General features: G+C 50.0%; 3 protein-coding genes across 8 annotated transcripts in view; 2 read left to right on the top strand and 1 right to left on the bottom strand.

The window, feature by feature from the left end:
• SF3B3 (splicing factor 3b subunit 3) overlaps nt 1-10,354 on the top strand; it is a 39,708-nt gene extending 29,354 nt beyond the window's left edge. For all 4 annotated transcript variants that reach the window (XM_083370584.1, XM_083370586.1, XM_083370585.1 and 1 more), the window contains 10 exons: nt 1,295-1,449; nt 1,796-1,970; nt 2,694-2,899; nt 3,164-3,320; nt 3,903-4,028; nt 4,373-4,585; nt 5,148-5,250; nt 7,692-7,831; nt 8,677-8,781; nt 9,785-10,354. In XM_083370584.1, coding sequence (XP_083226710.1) covers nt 1,295-1,449; nt 1,796-1,970; nt 2,694-2,899; nt 3,164-3,320; nt 3,903-4,028; nt 4,373-4,585; nt 5,148-5,250; nt 7,692-7,831; nt 8,677-8,781; nt 9,785-9,925 — 1,521 coding nt within the window. In that variant the 3' untranslated portion in view covers nt 9,926-10,354. The remainder of the gene's footprint in view (nt 1-1,294; nt 1,450-1,795; nt 1,971-2,693; nt 2,900-3,163; nt 3,321-3,902; nt 4,029-4,372; nt 4,586-5,147; nt 5,251-7,691; nt 7,832-8,676; nt 8,782-9,784) is intronic.
• The window catches only part of FCSK (fucose kinase), a 129,821-nt gene that overhangs the window by 85,606 nt on the left and 28,334 nt on the right, over nt 1-15,881 (top strand). The window lies entirely within an intron of this gene.
• Nucleotides 11,515-15,881, bottom strand: part of MTSS2 (MTSS I-BAR domain containing 2) — a 51,224-nt gene continuing 46,857 nt past the window's right edge. For all 3 annotated transcript variants that reach the window (XM_083370452.1, XM_083370453.1, XM_083370454.1), the window contains one exon: nt 11,515-15,681. In XM_083370452.1, coding sequence (XP_083226578.1) covers nt 14,912-15,681 — 770 coding nt within the window. In that variant the 3' untranslated portion in view covers nt 11,515-14,911. The remainder of the gene's footprint in view (nt 15,682-15,881) is intronic.

The following is a 15,881-nucleotide window of genomic DNA, read 5'->3' as shown; positions in this document are numbered from 1 at the left end:
CAGTAATATTAATCAGGATTTTTGAAGAGCCACAGTGAAACTTTATTTTTTTCTCAAATACAGAATAAGAATAAAAGGTGTATCTGTATTTGTGCATCCATCTGACAGGAATATTGTTGAAGATGAGGGAGGGGGAAGATGAGTTTATTTGGGAAAGTTTGTGTAGCAAAATAAGGAACTTGTCTGAGTCTCTTTGAGCAGTAGGGACAATATTTGATGCTCATATTGCTTGTTCTTAAAGCTGCTGATTGTGCTAGGAATTTTAAGGCGTTTTGTACAGGAAGTCCTGAGCTGGGATTGTGGTTGGGACCGGGAACTTTAAGCAACACAGACATAAATTGTGACCACATCAACTTAACAACATCGTTTCTGGTCGTTAAGTAAATTGTGTGTGATTGCCAAGGGTGGTGTCACCTGAGCGCAGCTTCCTGCCAGCTTCCCCGCAGGAAGGTCCCAAATGCCATTAGGCAACTGTGGGACAATGGGGCAGCGACAACGTAAAGGACCAGCCACAACTTCTCCTTCGGCTCTCTTGTAACTCCGAGCTTTGCTAAATGGGTGGTCACTAATTGAGGACTACTTGTCATTTGGTCGTGATTTCAGAAACGTACAAATGCAGGTCAGGAAATGTGAAGGTTCATTGGCAGCTTTTGTCAGGCACAAAAAATCGGGAGCCAGGGTTAGGTCCAAAATGAGTACAAGTTTATTCCGTGGCTGCCTCTGAACAAGAAGCTGAAGTACTGACGGTCAAGACAAATTGGTGGTGGATCAGAGTCAATGGAATTCAAGGAGGGCTGGACTTGGATCTGTTGTGGGTACAAAAGAACTCGAGACTGATGACGCACTGGAGCCCTCCCTCCCTGCCTCCCTCCCTCCAGTTCAGCTTGGCACCTACATTTTGCCAGCATGCTTAAGTTAGGTCAGAGCTGATCAATCAAGTGATAGGTCAGTGCTGAAGATTTCAGATACTCACCTTTTTTCCTCATGTGCTGCTGGCCTTTAATGTCCTGTGCAGCAGTCCAGGAGATTGAAAGACCCCACTGCAGGCAGAGCTCCTTGTAATGAAGCAGCTTGCAAACCCTAATCTGCCGTCAGTTCTTGACAAAAGAGCATCTGCTTTAGGACTCCCTAGAAACATTTTTGATGCTTGGCCTTGCGACCTCAAGTGAGTTACCAGCATGGCTTCCAGGTCAGCAGGATCTTGGATCCGGGCTATGCCCGGTGGTACCTCCTCACGTGGAAGAAGCCCAGGGAGATGTCAGCCATGCTTTGTTTCTGCTCTGGTGTGCTCCAGGTCCTGGCGATGTCCAGTCGTTCTTGGCTGAGCTACTCCTACCAGTCGCGCTTCCACCTCACCCCCCTCTCCTACGAGACCCTGGAGTTTGCCTCTGGCTTTGCCTCGGAACAGTGTCCGGAGGGGATTGTCGCCATTTCCACCAACACCCTGAGGTTTGTACAGAGGGCCCGAACTGAGGCAGCTGGTCTCACCGAAGCCTTGCGGTTTGTCCCGCTCTTTTCTCATGTTTTTAACGATGGGAAAGAGTCACAGCTGTGTGTGAGTGTGAAGCAGCTCTGGATCCAGCGGCATCACAGCTGGATCTGTTTTTCAGGACAAGAAGCAATGCTTCCACTTTTGATTTTGAAAACCGTAGCGGGGTGGGGGGAATGTGCGCACCGAAGAAATGAGCAGAGGCAGACATGGGTTCCCCACCCTCCCTGGTGAGGCAGCAGGATTTGGGGTTTCTTCCCGGGCTTGCTTTTGCAGCTGTAATATCTGGCTTTTTGGCTCCCACAGGATTTTGGCACTGGAGAAGCTTGGCGCAGTCTTCAACCAAGTTGCCTTCCCGTTACAATACACGCCCCGCAAGTTTGTGATCCACCCTGAGAGCAGCAATCTGATCATCATTGAGACTGACCACAATGCTTACACCGAGGCGACCAAAGCCCAGCGGAAGCAGCAGATGGCCGAGGTAGCGGGAGGAGCCCAATGCCTCTCTGCCCCTTTCTTTGCTCTGGGGAGGAGTAGGAGGAGCGTGCAGGATGGGTCTGGTCACGGTGCTCAGCATCAGAAGGAGACATCGTGGCAACACAGGGAGACTTGCTGTGGCAGGGCACAAACCATTCCCTTCTGCAGAAATGGGTAGAAGCAGCCTTGATGGGAGAACCCAGAAGTGATCCGTCCGGAGGCTGCTGCCTCCTTTCTTCAGCTCTCCATTCCTCTTCCGTAGGCGCTTCCGGCTCCTTTTTCGGGAGTCCGACGTGTGCTGGCTGCTGAAGGGAGTGGAGACGGGAGGGCTACTCCCGGCTGACCAGCAAGAGAGCTGATCCTTTTCCCTCTCTCCAGACGTCGGGAGCCCTCATCTGTTTTGGGGTTTTTGAGCACCCTCTAAGAAGGCTGTTCAGATCCCCCTGAACTTAGAAACGGAGAATGTGCAGCATTCTGGCTCCTTGGCTTTTCCCTTTGGGAGGCTTTCTGGTAGCTGTGCCAGAAAGTGAGTCATGGGTGGGCAGTTCAGGCGAGAGAGCCGGCTGCTCCTCCATTCCTCTCGCCCTGCCCTGCTCTGCTGCACAGCCTGGACCAGGCTTTCCACAACCAGAGTCAGGCCTCGGCTCCAGAGCTCTGGTTTGGGAACAGAAGGCCCTGCCTGGGCATTCACTCCCTCTTCTGGGTGGGTCTCCTCTCTGCATCACAGGAAATGGTGGAAGCCGCGGGGGAAGATGAGAGGGAACTTGCTGCCGAGATGGCTGCTGCTTTCCTGAACGAGAACCTTCCAGAGTCCATTTTTGGGGCTCCCAAAGCAGGAAACGGGCAGTGGGCTTCGGTGGTCAGGGTGATGAACCCCATCCAGGGAAACACTCTGGACCTCGTGCAGCTGGAGCAGAATGAGGCTGCCTTCAGGTAATTGCAGCTCCTCTCGGCTACTTTGGGGCAGCTGAATCCCTCCCCCGCCCAGTCACAAAATCTGTGCTTGCCCTTTTATAGTCTGAGGTCTAATGAATCCGGAACCCATTGAAAAAAGAACTCGCAAGACAAGATGCTTTCTTTGGGCTTTCATGAAAGTGGAAATTGAGATTGCCCTCCACCCCACCCCACCCCACCTTGGGCCTCCTGCCTCCCCAAAACCCAGGGCTCTGACCCAGTTGTTCCTCTGCTTGTCTGCAGTGTGGCTGTGTGCCGCTTTTCCAACGCGGGTGATGACTGGCATGTCTTGGTGGGCGTGGCCAAAGACCTCATTCTGAACCCACGTTCGGTGGCTGGAGGGTTTGTCTACACTTACAAGCTGGTGAATAGTGGTGAGAAGCTCGAATTCCTTCACAAGGTGAGCTCCCTGCAGGATCTTGTGGTGGGGGCGGGGCGGGGCGTTTGATCTTTCTCACATAGAGCTCAAACTGGAGCAGGAGTCTCCAGGCTTGGCAACTTTTAAGCCAGCGCTGGTTGAGAAATTCTGGGAGTTGAAGTCCACAAGTCTTAAAAGTTGCCAAAGTTGGAGACTTCTGCTCCGGAGCATGCAGGCTGCCTCTCTTTAGGAACCTGCTTCCAGAAGCAGTTCAGGAAGAGCAGGACTGGGGCCTGATTGCAGGCCTTGGAAGGGAGCCTCTTGTCCGGGTGTGAAGCAGAAGCCCCGGGCGCCTTTGCTGCCGCTCTCTGGCCAGTGTCTGGGAGATGGTTTCTGTTCGGCAGGCAGCATTTCCTGCGCTTCAGGGTCTGGGAAGAGGAGCTGCCGGACTGCGGCTTTTCCCTTCTCCTGCTCATTCTCAGAGAGGCAGCGGAGTTGGTCAGCTGCCCCGGGAATCTCTTTAGCAGCACGCATGCCCACCTGACCACTGAGGCCAAACCTGTGGGTGGCTCAGGAGAGGGCCCGGACGGAGCTTCTAAGGCCCTTCTCTTCCTTCGCATCCAGACGCCGGTGGAGGAGGTGCCTGCGGCTATTGCCCCCTTCCAAGGGAGGGTGCTGATTGGTGTGGGGAAGCTGCTGCGTGTCTACGATCTAGGCAAGAAGAAGCTGCTCCGGAAGTGTGAGAATAAGGTACGGGAGTTGCCCTGCCAGAAGAGATGGCACTTTTTCAGCCAGAAAGCCCACTGGTTGCAAGGGGACTGTCGCCCTTGGGCCACGTCCCAGTTCCAGGCTGGCCTCCTGCAGGAGTTTTGGGTTCCCTCAGTGTGAGTCACGGGGAGATGTGGAGGGTTCAGGATGCTTGTCCAGATCTAAGGAAAATCCAGCAGACTTTCCTATTATTGCTCTTGCATTGTGACTACTAGCTGTGAACTCAGGCGAGAGTGACAGTTAGGTTTCAGTTGTGGCCTTCTTGTGCCCAGATTCTGTCTCTGGATTTACAAGTCCTTCCTTTTCTGAATTGCTTTTCCATGCAGCACATTGCCAACTCCATCTGTGGGATTCAGACAGTCGGGCACAGAGTGATTGTGTCTGATGTCCAGGAAAGCTTCATCTGGGTTCGATACAAGAGAAATGAAAACCAGCTGATCATTTTTGCAGACGACACCCACCCACGCTGGGTCACCACTGCTTGCCTCCTGGACTATGACACAGTGGCTGGAGCCGACAAGTTTGGCAACATCTGTGTGGTGAGTTGGCCTGAGAAGAGCTGGGTTGGCTTGAAAAAGTATTTTGGATCGTAGCAGTAAAATCCAGGGGCTCCAGAGCGCGTGGCCTGCAAGGCGGAGCAGCCACTCTCGCCCTTTGGAGGGGACAGCTTTGAAGCCCACATGTCAGTTTGAATTAGTAATATTTTTTTATTTCTGACTGGGGATCTCTCGTTACTGCAACAGAAAATGTCCTAGACAAGGCCTCTGAGGGTCAGCAGGAAGGGGAGGAAACGTTTGATATTGAATATGAAGCAGACAGTTGAGAGGTGGCTTCGAAGTAGTAGAAGGTTCCCTCAAGGTCAGGTTTACCCCCTTGCTACTCAGAAGTAATCCAGAGCAGAGGTGACCCACAGGTTAAAAGCTACCATTGCTCTTGGCGATAACAGCTTGGCTTAGCCTTTCCTGCAGCGACTCCATGCTGCTGTTTGCTCCTGATTTTAGGCTCCCAGCTTCTCCTGCACCCAGGCGGGGGGGGGGGGGGAAGCTCCTCTGTTGAGAATCATTTGCAAGCTGTGTGGTGACTCCTTTTTTTCCTGTGCAGGTGAGGCTGCCACCCAACACAAATGATGAGGTTGATGAAGACCCGACTGGCAACAAGGCTCTGTGGGACAGGGGCCTTCTCAATGGTGCATCCCAGAAGGCAGGTGGCTCTGTTAGAACCCTCCATGTTTCCTGTTATTTGTAATCTGCTCTAAAGTGCTTCCAATTAAGACAACGGAAAAAGAAATTACTACATAAAAAACCTAAGAAAAATAATGATTGAAAAATACATTCTAGTAGACTATGATTATTATGAACTAGCGCAAAAGCAACTTCAACTTAGGTGTGTTTTTATTTATTTACTATTTTATTTATTTATTTATATGCCATCTCACTGTCCAAGTGACTGGGTGGCTTACCACACAATAAAAAACAAGTATGTAAAAACATTACAATTAACAGGGACCCGAACTGGTTTTAGTTCCTAAAACTAGGAACCACGTAGCGGAGTGGCACAGTTCCCTTTGAGTCCTCCAGGGTGTCAGCAACAAAGACTGTCCTAGAATTGTGGAGCGAGAGGATGGAGGGGGATCCTGGAGCTCAGGTCGTTGGGTCTCCTGCTCAAGCCTCGCTTGAGATGATGAGGAAGGAGAATCCACGGTCCCTCAAGGGAGTCTCAGCTCCACTGTTCAACATGCCTGACTGTTAGAATTTCTTTTCTGATCCATCAAAATCTACTTTATTTTCCTCCTTCTCAGGATCAGCTCTGAGCAATTCTCTCCTGTCTCCTGCATGATACTTTAAGGCAGGGGTCTTCAAACTTGGCCCTTTTATGACTTGTGGACTTCAACTCCCAGAATTCCTCAGCCAGTGTGCCTGGCTGAGGAATTCTGGGAGTTGAAGTCCACAAGTCATAAAAGGGCCAAGTTTGAAGACCCCTACTTTAAGGACACTTTCTTGAGTGTGCAGAGTTCTTTTGGCAAAACATCCCTAACCATTCTGAGCAGTGAGTTTGATCCCATGACACAGTTGAAATAAGTAAGGCAGAATTTTGTGATAACATCTGATTTCATACACTTCAGTACCTGCTTCTTCATAATCTTTGGTGTCCAAGGAGTGTGCAGGGCCCTTCTCCACACCACAGCTTGAACGATCCGATTTTTCTCCTGTCTAGTTTTTTTCACGGTCCACCTTTTGTAGCCGTAGGTAGCCACAGGGGGATGCAGTAGTGCAGGTGAATCAGCTCTTAGTTGCTAAGCTGATGTTCTTGCTTTTCCATGCTGAATTCATGCTCATCATTGCTGTGCAACCTGATGCTTTATTTCTGGACTGCATTCATTGCTTTGATTAATCTGCAATCCTAGGGAAATAAATTATCGCACGTCTTTGATCTCTTCCTCATAAAGACTTCAGGATATGGGTTGAATAAGAAGGGTGAAAGGATGCGAACCCTGTTCTGAACCTGCTGGGGGCTCCCAGTGCTATCGGCGCAGCAGCTGTCTGATTGGTGTACAGCAGTGATGGTCACCCCCAGACTTTGCTGCCTGATCTTAATGAAAAGCAGCTTCCTCTGCTTCTGCCTCCCTCCCTCATTAGCCTGCAACCTGAGAGTGTGGGCTTCATGTATTCTTGCCACGCCACCTTGCCAACATCCCCCTAAGTCAGGATAATTCTAAGAAGTTTCTGTCCTTCCCATCTTTATTCTGTCTGCAGATTTGATAACTTTGTTTTGTAATTCCTTGTCCATGTCATTCATAAATGTGTTCAATGGCACAGGATTATTGTCCCACTCAAATCTTTTTTCAGCTTGCTGGGTAAATGTGTTCAGCCAATTGTATACTCAGCTCACCATGGCGTAATTTTTCTGATGTGTGTTCCTATGACAACTAAACTGGTCAGTCATATAAAAAACACAGATGGCTTGATATGTCTTATCCTGCCAGGGTGTTTGTTCTTTCTAAACAATCACAAAGCTACTGCTTAATAATCTGCTACAAACTTTTGCTGGCTATCTGCATCAAGTTGAAGAGTCTGTAAAGACCTAGGTGTCCCCCCCTTCCTTTCTGAATATTGAATTCTGCAGCTTTGTTTTCTCTCTAAGATTTCTCAAGGGGCTCTAGCAGATCATGGAGGCTCCATCAAGGTTCTCAGAGGTCAGTGGAGCTAATCGAGTTTGAGCTGATGCCAGAAGATGGAGCTTCCTAAGCCTGTCTTGATGAACCTTCAGTTGCCTCTCCATTCTTAAATGGTTCAGTTCAGGTCCCTTTAACCAGACTTCCCCTCAGGGAGGGGGCTGAAGCAAGGAAGCATGGCCTCTTTTGGCCTCAACATCTTTTAGCATCAGGCCCATCCTCCTCCTCCTCCTCCTCCTCCTCCTTCCTTCTTCCTTTCTTCCTCAAAGAGCTGTTGTTACCTACTTTTAGTCATTGAGGCGTCTTGGTTTGGAGCCTTATCCCGTTTCATTCTCAAGCATGTGCTTGGCCACGAGTGGAGTCATAACGTCTTGTTTCTTACCTGGAAGGGTTGGTCTTCCTGAAGGGTGGGCACGGAAGAGGAGGAGGCCTCCTGCACCCTCTGAATCTCCATCAATCTGACTTGCAGGCAGAGGTGATCATGAACTACCACGTGGGAGAAACGGTGCTGTCTCTGCAGAAGACCACCCTCATCCCTGGAGGCTCCGAGTCTCTTGTCTATACAACGTTGTCTGGAGGCATCGGCATTCTGGTTCCCTTTACATCACATGAGGTGAGAGATGAATGCTGTGCTGGAAAATTTTGTTTGTCCTCCTGGTTGGTGATGCCATGTGGACAGAAGCTTGAGTTACGAAAGGCGGAAGGGAGGAGGACCTCGTTTAGGAGCTCTCCGCTCCTCTGCAGGTGGATCAGGATTGGCTCTACTCCACCATAAACTCTAAGGTGGGCTGTTGTTGAACTCCCTACCCTTCCATCAGGGCCAAAGTTACTGGAATAAACGGCAGAAGTAACCTCTTGGAATATTTGCTGATACATGTTCCAACCAGCTTGACTTACAAATACACTCATAAAACACGAAGCAAAAGTTGGATGATGGTGTTCTTAGGTACCTCTGCCCAGTTGACTCCCTGAAGTTGCTCAGGCCTCTTGCAGGCCCTCACACTAAGCATAAATCAGAGGAATGTTTGAGTCCAGTCTGTACGTGACCCCAAAGGGGGATCATGTACAGAGATGATCAAAGGGATGATGGAGATCCAGCAGTTCTATCAACCCACCCTACGTTCTCCTACAGTTGAAGCTTCAGCTTGTTTGGAGGTTCTGTCAGGGACATCAGCCATCGTATGTTCTTGACCAAAAATGATTGTCCTCTTCCAATGAACACACAGCTTTGGAAAGGATACACATGGAGTAGGGAAGGTGGAAGAGGACACCTAGCCAGCCAGATGTGTGAATCAGCCCTGGCAATCAGCGGGGATGGCAGCTGTCACAGCCGTATTGCCCCCGCATCCAGTATCAGTCAGCCAGTGGCCAATTACTTCTTTCTTGCAAGTTTGAGCAGCTGTTTGTACTATTTGTCCTATGACCTTGTTCTCCTTGACCATCCTCTGATTCTTTCAGGATCACGACTTCTTCCAGCACGTTGAGATGCACCTCCGTTCTGAGCATCCGCCTCTATGTGGTCGAGACCACCTCAGCTTCCGCTCCTACTACTTTCCTGTTAAGGTAGGTCCAGTCTCTTCAGCTTCATCCTGGGATGCAAAGCAGTTGGGCCTTAAAGGCGGCCAGGCACTCTGCCACAGGACAGTTCTTGCTCTGCCTCTTCGGCCAGAGCTGCTGCTTCAAGGCAGCTTGAAGTAACCCCTTTCCTGAGCAGCATTTTGTGCCCTCAGAAACGGCCTCTCCAGTTGCTCTTTCCTTGTCCCCTGCTCTTCTTCCAGACAGACAGGGGCGTCCTGAAAGGGGCAGAGCCCCTAGGTCAATATTGGCCTCCTCCTGAGGGGGGGGGGACTGGCTCCCATCCTTTTGTAAGCTGGCAGTGAATATTGGCAATTTTCAATATGTTTTAAATTTTAAGGTGATTTGATGAGATGGAATTTATTACTTTTAATTGTGCACTACCCTGAATCTTGGCAGTTTAAAAACGTTTAGAGGAAACAAATAAATGACCTTCCTCCCTGCCCCTGTTGGCTTGAAGGGTCAAGAGGTACCTGGTGAGGCAGAAGAGAAGGGAGGCACCTCCATTTCTCCCTGCACCCTGTTTTAGGTGCTTCATGGGCTCCAGAGAGCAGACAGCATTTTTTTATCCTAGTCTCAGAGCTTCTCAGCCTCAACCACACAGTGACGGGTAGATATTTCAGGGCAAGAGAAGTGCTGGGCCCTCCTGGTGCACTCTTGTCTTCCCAGAAGGGAGCTGTTCCTCTGTCAGCCTGTGGATCGTTTTTTGGGGTCCCTCGTGACATCAGTGTGTTTTTGGGTGGACTCAGCCCTGATCCCTAGGCTAGAAGAGTTGGGATTGCTCTCCAGTGGCAGCTTTTCTTTTGAAATAGATTGGATTTATTTTTTTCAGAGAGTTTGTTTCTGCAAGTTCAGTTTAAAAATCGGCTCTTGGCTAATCTGATGATTGGGCAGTTGTGCCCGTCCTGGCTGTTAATTAACTTTTTGCTGCAACTGTTTTTCTATGTGCTGTTCCTTGGGACTGAAATCTCCACCACCTTTTTCATATTAGAATGTTATTGATGGGGACCTCTGTGAGCAGTTCAACTCCATGGAGCCCAACAAGCAGAAGAATGTGTCTGAAGAACTGGACCGGACTCCGCCAGAGGTCTCAAAGAAACTAGAGGACATCCGTACGCGCTATGCTTTCTGAGCTGAGCTGTTGGAGGACTTGATAAGGACTTATTTCGGAGATGCGTTGAAAGAAACTCCCTTCCCTGACCCCATTTTGTTTGCCCGTTTCTCTCCTGGAGTTCAGTAGGTCAGCATACAGAGATTGAGCTCTCCAAGGGGTAATGCCTCATAAACTACAAGAGAAGTATCTCCCCATTTCAGCCATGCCACAACCCCCACCCCAAATCCCGGCCAGTAGGTGCTTGGTAGCTTCACAGTGAACTGACCCGACTGGTCTCATCCTCCAGTTCTCTCATCCATTCTGAATAAGAAGGAAAGCCATGGGGAGTGACGGGGGCTTGAAGCTAGCATTTTGGAAGTTTTGTCTACTTGGCCACCCTACCGTTTCTTATTGTTTTAACTTTTATGTTGTAAATAGTTTTGCATTAAATTAGTCTCTTGTCCATTGGAGAGGTGGTGGTTACAATCTTAAAAGAATTAAAAAAAATACTGAGCTTGCTAGAGAGTGTCTATGTGCCTAGATTTAAGGAAATTTTTATCTGGCAGAGGTAGGGGGGGCTTATTTGACCAGAGGTGACAGGGTTTTTTAGATCCATTTCTGCTAATGGACCAAGCCAAATTTTCTTGTGATATGTGTTAGTTCACTGGATTGGTGGTCCTATAAATTTTCGTTTAAAAAGTAGAGTTGTGCAATGCTTCAGATTGAAAAATGAAGGCAGGGGTATCTATTGCAATTGCTGTAATGGGCCCTCGGAGGCATCCTTCTGCTTTCAGATCTGAAGTTCTGTACAGCCCAGCACCTGCTTGTGCACATTGCAAGGCAGAGTCTATTCTTGCACAAGTAGTCCTCAACTTGCAACTACAATTGTCTTGTAAGGCTGTGCATAGAAGAAGGATCTTGCCGAGTCCAATTACTGCTTGACAAATGTGACACCCAACAACTCAGCTTGAAAATCAAGTAGAACACCAGGGGGAAGAGGTTTACTCATGCCAGCAGCCAAAGAGGTAAGCTTTGACAGCAGGGCTGACTCCCCACCCCCAGGGTAGTTGGAGAGGCAGGCAGTTCTTCAGGCCATCCATATACCTGGATTGCAGTGTTTGGAATGGCAGAAATAGCTGGGAGAGAATGAAATTTGTGTAGACTCAGGACCAAAATGGCCTGAGGAACTAAAGGGATTCCTTGCTTACAATTTGATTTTCAAATGTCTACAAACCTTAGAGCTGCCTCTTGAGCTATGGAAAGTTGGGCAATTCTTGTTTCTCAAATCTAGAAAAACTTGGGGGTTTCTTCTGGTGGTATATATAAACTCAGGATTACATGTATTTAGAACACAATAACATTTGGAAGGGACCTTAGAGATCTTCTAGTCCAGGGGTCAGCAACCTGAAACAGTGAAAGAGCCACTGGGAATTGGTTCCCTCACAAAAGGAAAAACTGGGAGCCGCAAAAAATGTGTGCGCATGTGCATACATGCGCACATGTGCAGAACAGGGTTTGACTGAAGAGTGGAGCCAAGGTGAGATATGCACCTACCCTGCATATTTGAATTGATTGGTTTTTAGTCCCAGTTTTTTTTTTTTTGGACTGCACATGGCAGAGGACTGGGAGCCGCAGGAGACGGCTGAAAGAGCCGCATGCAGCTCCGGAGCCGCGGGTTGCGGACCTGTGTTCTAGTCCAACCCCTTGCTCTGCAGGAAACCCTAAATCGTTCCAGACAAAGAGAAGGAAGGAAAGTGCCGTAGCTTCAGCCCAGTGCAGCAGCACAACAGAACAGAAACGGCATCTGTGCTGCAGAGGTGGCCTGGCCAACAAACTGGACTATATGCTCCAGCCAGACTGGACAGTTGTCTCACAAATGCTTTTGGAAACTTCACCACAATGCTGGGAGCGAAGGCTCTCATTCAGCCATGATCATCCAATATCCTGCATCAACTGGGGTTGAAGGCAGTTCTGTCAAACCATCTAAGAATATCTGCTGTGCTGCAAAACATAGAGATGATTTTGGCTGGGTAATTGTGGGGTTGAAACTGACAAACTTTTACACTTCTTTTTAATCAGGAGCAACATTTGCATTAATTACAGTACAACTTTTATTAATACTGAAATCTTCACAGTGCATTTGTTACCTGTAGCGGTGGCTATTTTGAATGAAAAAAAGATCACATAACTAAATTGGAAGAAAAGGCGTATGTGGAGAAGCTCAGACTGCTAGAAGGAAAATAAATTATGGGATGGGAAGGAAGAACAAGTTAACAGCACCAGGACAGTTACATCAGCTGAAAGACATTTTAGAAGGTTTGTTTCTTATCGTACAAAACAAATGGGAAAAGCAAAAAGCAACGATTTCTCACAGTCACGTTTGAGCTGTGTGGAAACCACAGGAGGGCAGGCATGTTAAAACGAAAGTATTATCACAAGAGCCAAAGAGTCAGGCCTACAATGATGTGCACAACAGGTGGGTGGAACTGGATGGGGAGGAACCAGCTATGTACAAGGTAGGCCTTCCTCTTGGGATGCTGCCCCCTCAAAGGCCTCGGGGGGGGGGTGACAGGCTGCCTCTCCACTGCGAAGAAAGCCCCCAGCCCTTCTGGGCCCACTGCAGAACCTCTCCTGCCCTGAGCTCTTTATCCCTCAGAACAGGGCCTCAGCAGACTTCGTGTTCTCCAGAGGTGTAAACTAGAAATCTCAACACCAGGTTTGGAAAATCAGTGCCCTAAAACTTTCTACCCTACATGTCCTAGTTCTATGCTTAAATTTGATGTGTGCTTCTTGAAATAAGTTTTCTAAATACACTACTAAATACACTGGTGAACATACTGGAATCCTTAATTGGTGCAACAGCAGCAAACATTCAGTTTCAATTTTGTTTTCTCTGCTTTGTGCTGGTGTGTACCATATGTTGACCTCTGGATGCCCCCCCCCCCCCGTACCACAGCATCAAATAGCTCTGCAACCAAAAACAGGAGAACGAGCAGAGTTGCAACCTGCAACCAGACATGCAGCAATTCCCCTTCCTAGCCCTGCCCAAGGCAAGGCAGCTTTTCTCAAGCTTTTGTGTCTCTACGCCATTCAGTTTCCACTCTTTTCCGTTCTCTGCAAACTTTCAAAACCAGCTTCTCTTTCCTGCCATCACTTTCCTTTTGCCAACAGACTAATTTCTAGTTTCAGGGAGAAGTGAAGGTCACCACGTCAGCGCTTGGGAGAAGCAGATGCCTTCACATCTCTTTAGCTCTGGATGTAGACCACGGAAAAGCTGCATCGCATGTCAGTTGTGAATAAACGCATTATGGCTACATTTGGCATCATTTCTGCCAACATTCCCATTAAAAATCTTCCTGCCAACTATAAAAATAGGCAGATTCCACATCTGTAAACAAAACTGGTCGGGACTATACAATGAGGCAAGCCTCTTTGACGCAACGTGGTCTGGGGATGAAAGTGCAGAACAGTTTGGCGAGACAAGAATGAACCATGTGGAAAGGTGACTGAGGCACGACAGAGCCCAAGCACGGCTGCCACAAAAGTAGCCTGGGTGCAGGCAGAGGCCAAGGAGAGGCGCAATGAAATCTCACTCCAAGGCAGGTCGATGGCTCAGGCCACTGGGCGAAGCTGAGCAAGCCTGGGCCACAGCTCCCCTCGCATCCTTGGCCGTCAAAACCATCCCGCCATGAAATTGCTGTAGGTTCCCAAAAGGAGACAGGGGAGCCATTTCCAGTCCCTCTTTTGTGTTTCGGCCATTCTCCCCTTCTCTGGTACAGCTTCAGCACCGCTTGTGCTCTTGCAAGGGAGCCAGGCCACGTGGCTCAGCCTTGTGCAAGACGATTCTGAGTGCCATAAGTGGCTGTGCACATCGTGTGGAGACTGGCTTCGTGGAGCATGTGAGTCCAGGCAGCACCAGCATGTCAAACCAAAGGCACCAGTCAGGGTGATCTGCTAGACCAATCGTGGTTGCAGAGCTGAGGGCTTTTCTGTTTAAATGATTCCCCCAAAGCATCAAGCAAGAGCATCTCCTGAACCACTTTTTGTTCAGTTGGTCGAGAGTCCAGAGTGGTCTGAGAAGAGAGGAACCTGCCCAAGGGCAGCTACCCTAATGCTCCCTCAGACCAGCCTGAGGCCTTTAGATGGCTTGAGGCAAGTGTTGTGTTCAAGATGCCCCACCCTGGCACTGGTCCTTCACCAGAACTCTCCCCCTTCAAGAAAGGCCTGTGAAGCCCCCTCCTGCTTGAGGCAGAATCCTCCCCACATCTGTACCTGGCCTGATCTCCACCCTCTTTTCTGACAGGCATTCTTGCATTCGGCCATAGAAAAGGCTCGGGGGGAGTCAACGTGCCTCCATGCAAATCATGCTGCAAACCATGCCTCAAAGCACATCGCTGGCCCTGCCTGCCCTGCCCCAGGGAGGCCTCTATGCAGCTCAAGCCAGGTGTGGGGACCAGACTGGGCAAGGAAGGGCCCCTTCTTAAGGAAACTAAGTCCCCTCCCTGAGACAGTCTCACCTGGGAGACCCCCTCAACAGAGAAGGGAGCCCCTCCCAAGGCAGCCCAGGAAGGGCTCCTGCTCCTCGCACAGCCCGCACCCCACATCTCAGGGAGGTGCTGGATGTCTTCTGGAGGACGAGAAGAATGCAGAGAAGAACCAGGAAACAGAACAGGAGGGTTTTCTTCCCGTGGGAAACGAGCTCTGTTTCGTGTGGTACTCTGAGCTGGAGGGGAAGCAGGCGCCCGTTTCCTGGCTTTGCTGCGGATGAAGCCAGAAAGAAAGTGTGCAAGGGATGGAACAAGGTAGAAAAGAGCCTCCAAAACGGTTATTGATAAGCGGGGGTCTTGTGTGTGGTTTAATAAAGGCATTTCGTTTAGTCTTCTATCCAGATCCTGACCAGGTGTCCGTGAAGGGCATGGCAGCCTTTGGGCAGTTCGCCCAGCCTCTGCCATGTTGCCCAGTCCTTTGCTGAGGCTGTGTGCCTTGTGCTCAGAAGGAGCTCGGGTCAACAGCTGGCCAGAGCAATCACAAAAACCGTGGCGCTGACCTATCATTGGTGATGGTTCGACGAAGACGCACTCCACGGCGGATGGCCACCAGCATGTCTTCAGGGGGGGGCTCACTGGAAGCAGCCAAAGGGGGGTTGGGGGTCTGCTCCTCAGGACCAGGGTCCGAGCACACTGTGGGGAAAGGGAACTGGCCATCTCCCAGGGCGTGTGCGCTGGCCACCAGCTCGCCAATCTTTTCCACCAGGCTGTGGCGGTTGGCGGCCAGCTGCTGCTGCTCCTCTTCTGTGGAAGGCTTCCCAGCCCCGGCATACACTGAGATTTCTAAGGTGTTGCTGCCCCAGCTGGCGTTGGGCAGGCTCAGCCTCTTGGGGGAGGCTTTGGTGAAGTCCAGACTGTGCGCCGAGCAGGCATCATCGGCATAGAAGACACATTCTTCGCTGCCCATCCGGAGGGGGCCGGTGTGACTGGGCGAGTCAGGCACGGTGGGGGTCTTGACGGGGATGATGGGGGGCCTGATGGGAATCGGACCAGCACTGGAGACAGTTCGGCGAACTGTGGGCTTGGTGGAAGGTGTGCGACGGATGGTAGCCACGCCTGGTGTTGTCCCGGTTGGCAAGGCAGTGCCAGTGGGCAGGCCGGCCGTTGAAGCTGGTCGCTTAGTCTGGATCATCCGGCGATAATTCTGAGCAATATTGCTGTTGCGAGGGATGGTTGAGGATTTGTCTAATTCATTCTGGTTGTCTCCCTCCATGTCCCCATTCACAGAATAGCCGTCATACTCTGAACCTGAGGAAGTGACAGGTGGATGCATCAGAAGCAGGGACCAGAAAAGGACAGCGAGTAAGAGAAATGGCAGAAATGGGCCATTGCCAGAATAGGCTTTGGTGCAAAACAAGGACAAGGCACGGGCGCGCGACATGCACAGAGACCTCCCTAATTCCTAGGCGCATGGGGGAGTGAGCAAAGTCATTGTATGCCTATGGCCA

Source organism: Vipera ursinii (genome assembly GCF_947247035.1).
Source record: "Vipera ursinii genome assembly, chromosome: 10".
NCBI classification, from domain to species: Eukaryota; Metazoa; Chordata; class Lepidosauria; order Squamata; family Viperidae; genus Vipera; species Vipera ursinii.
This window is presented reverse-complemented; position numbering and strand designations above follow the sequence as displayed.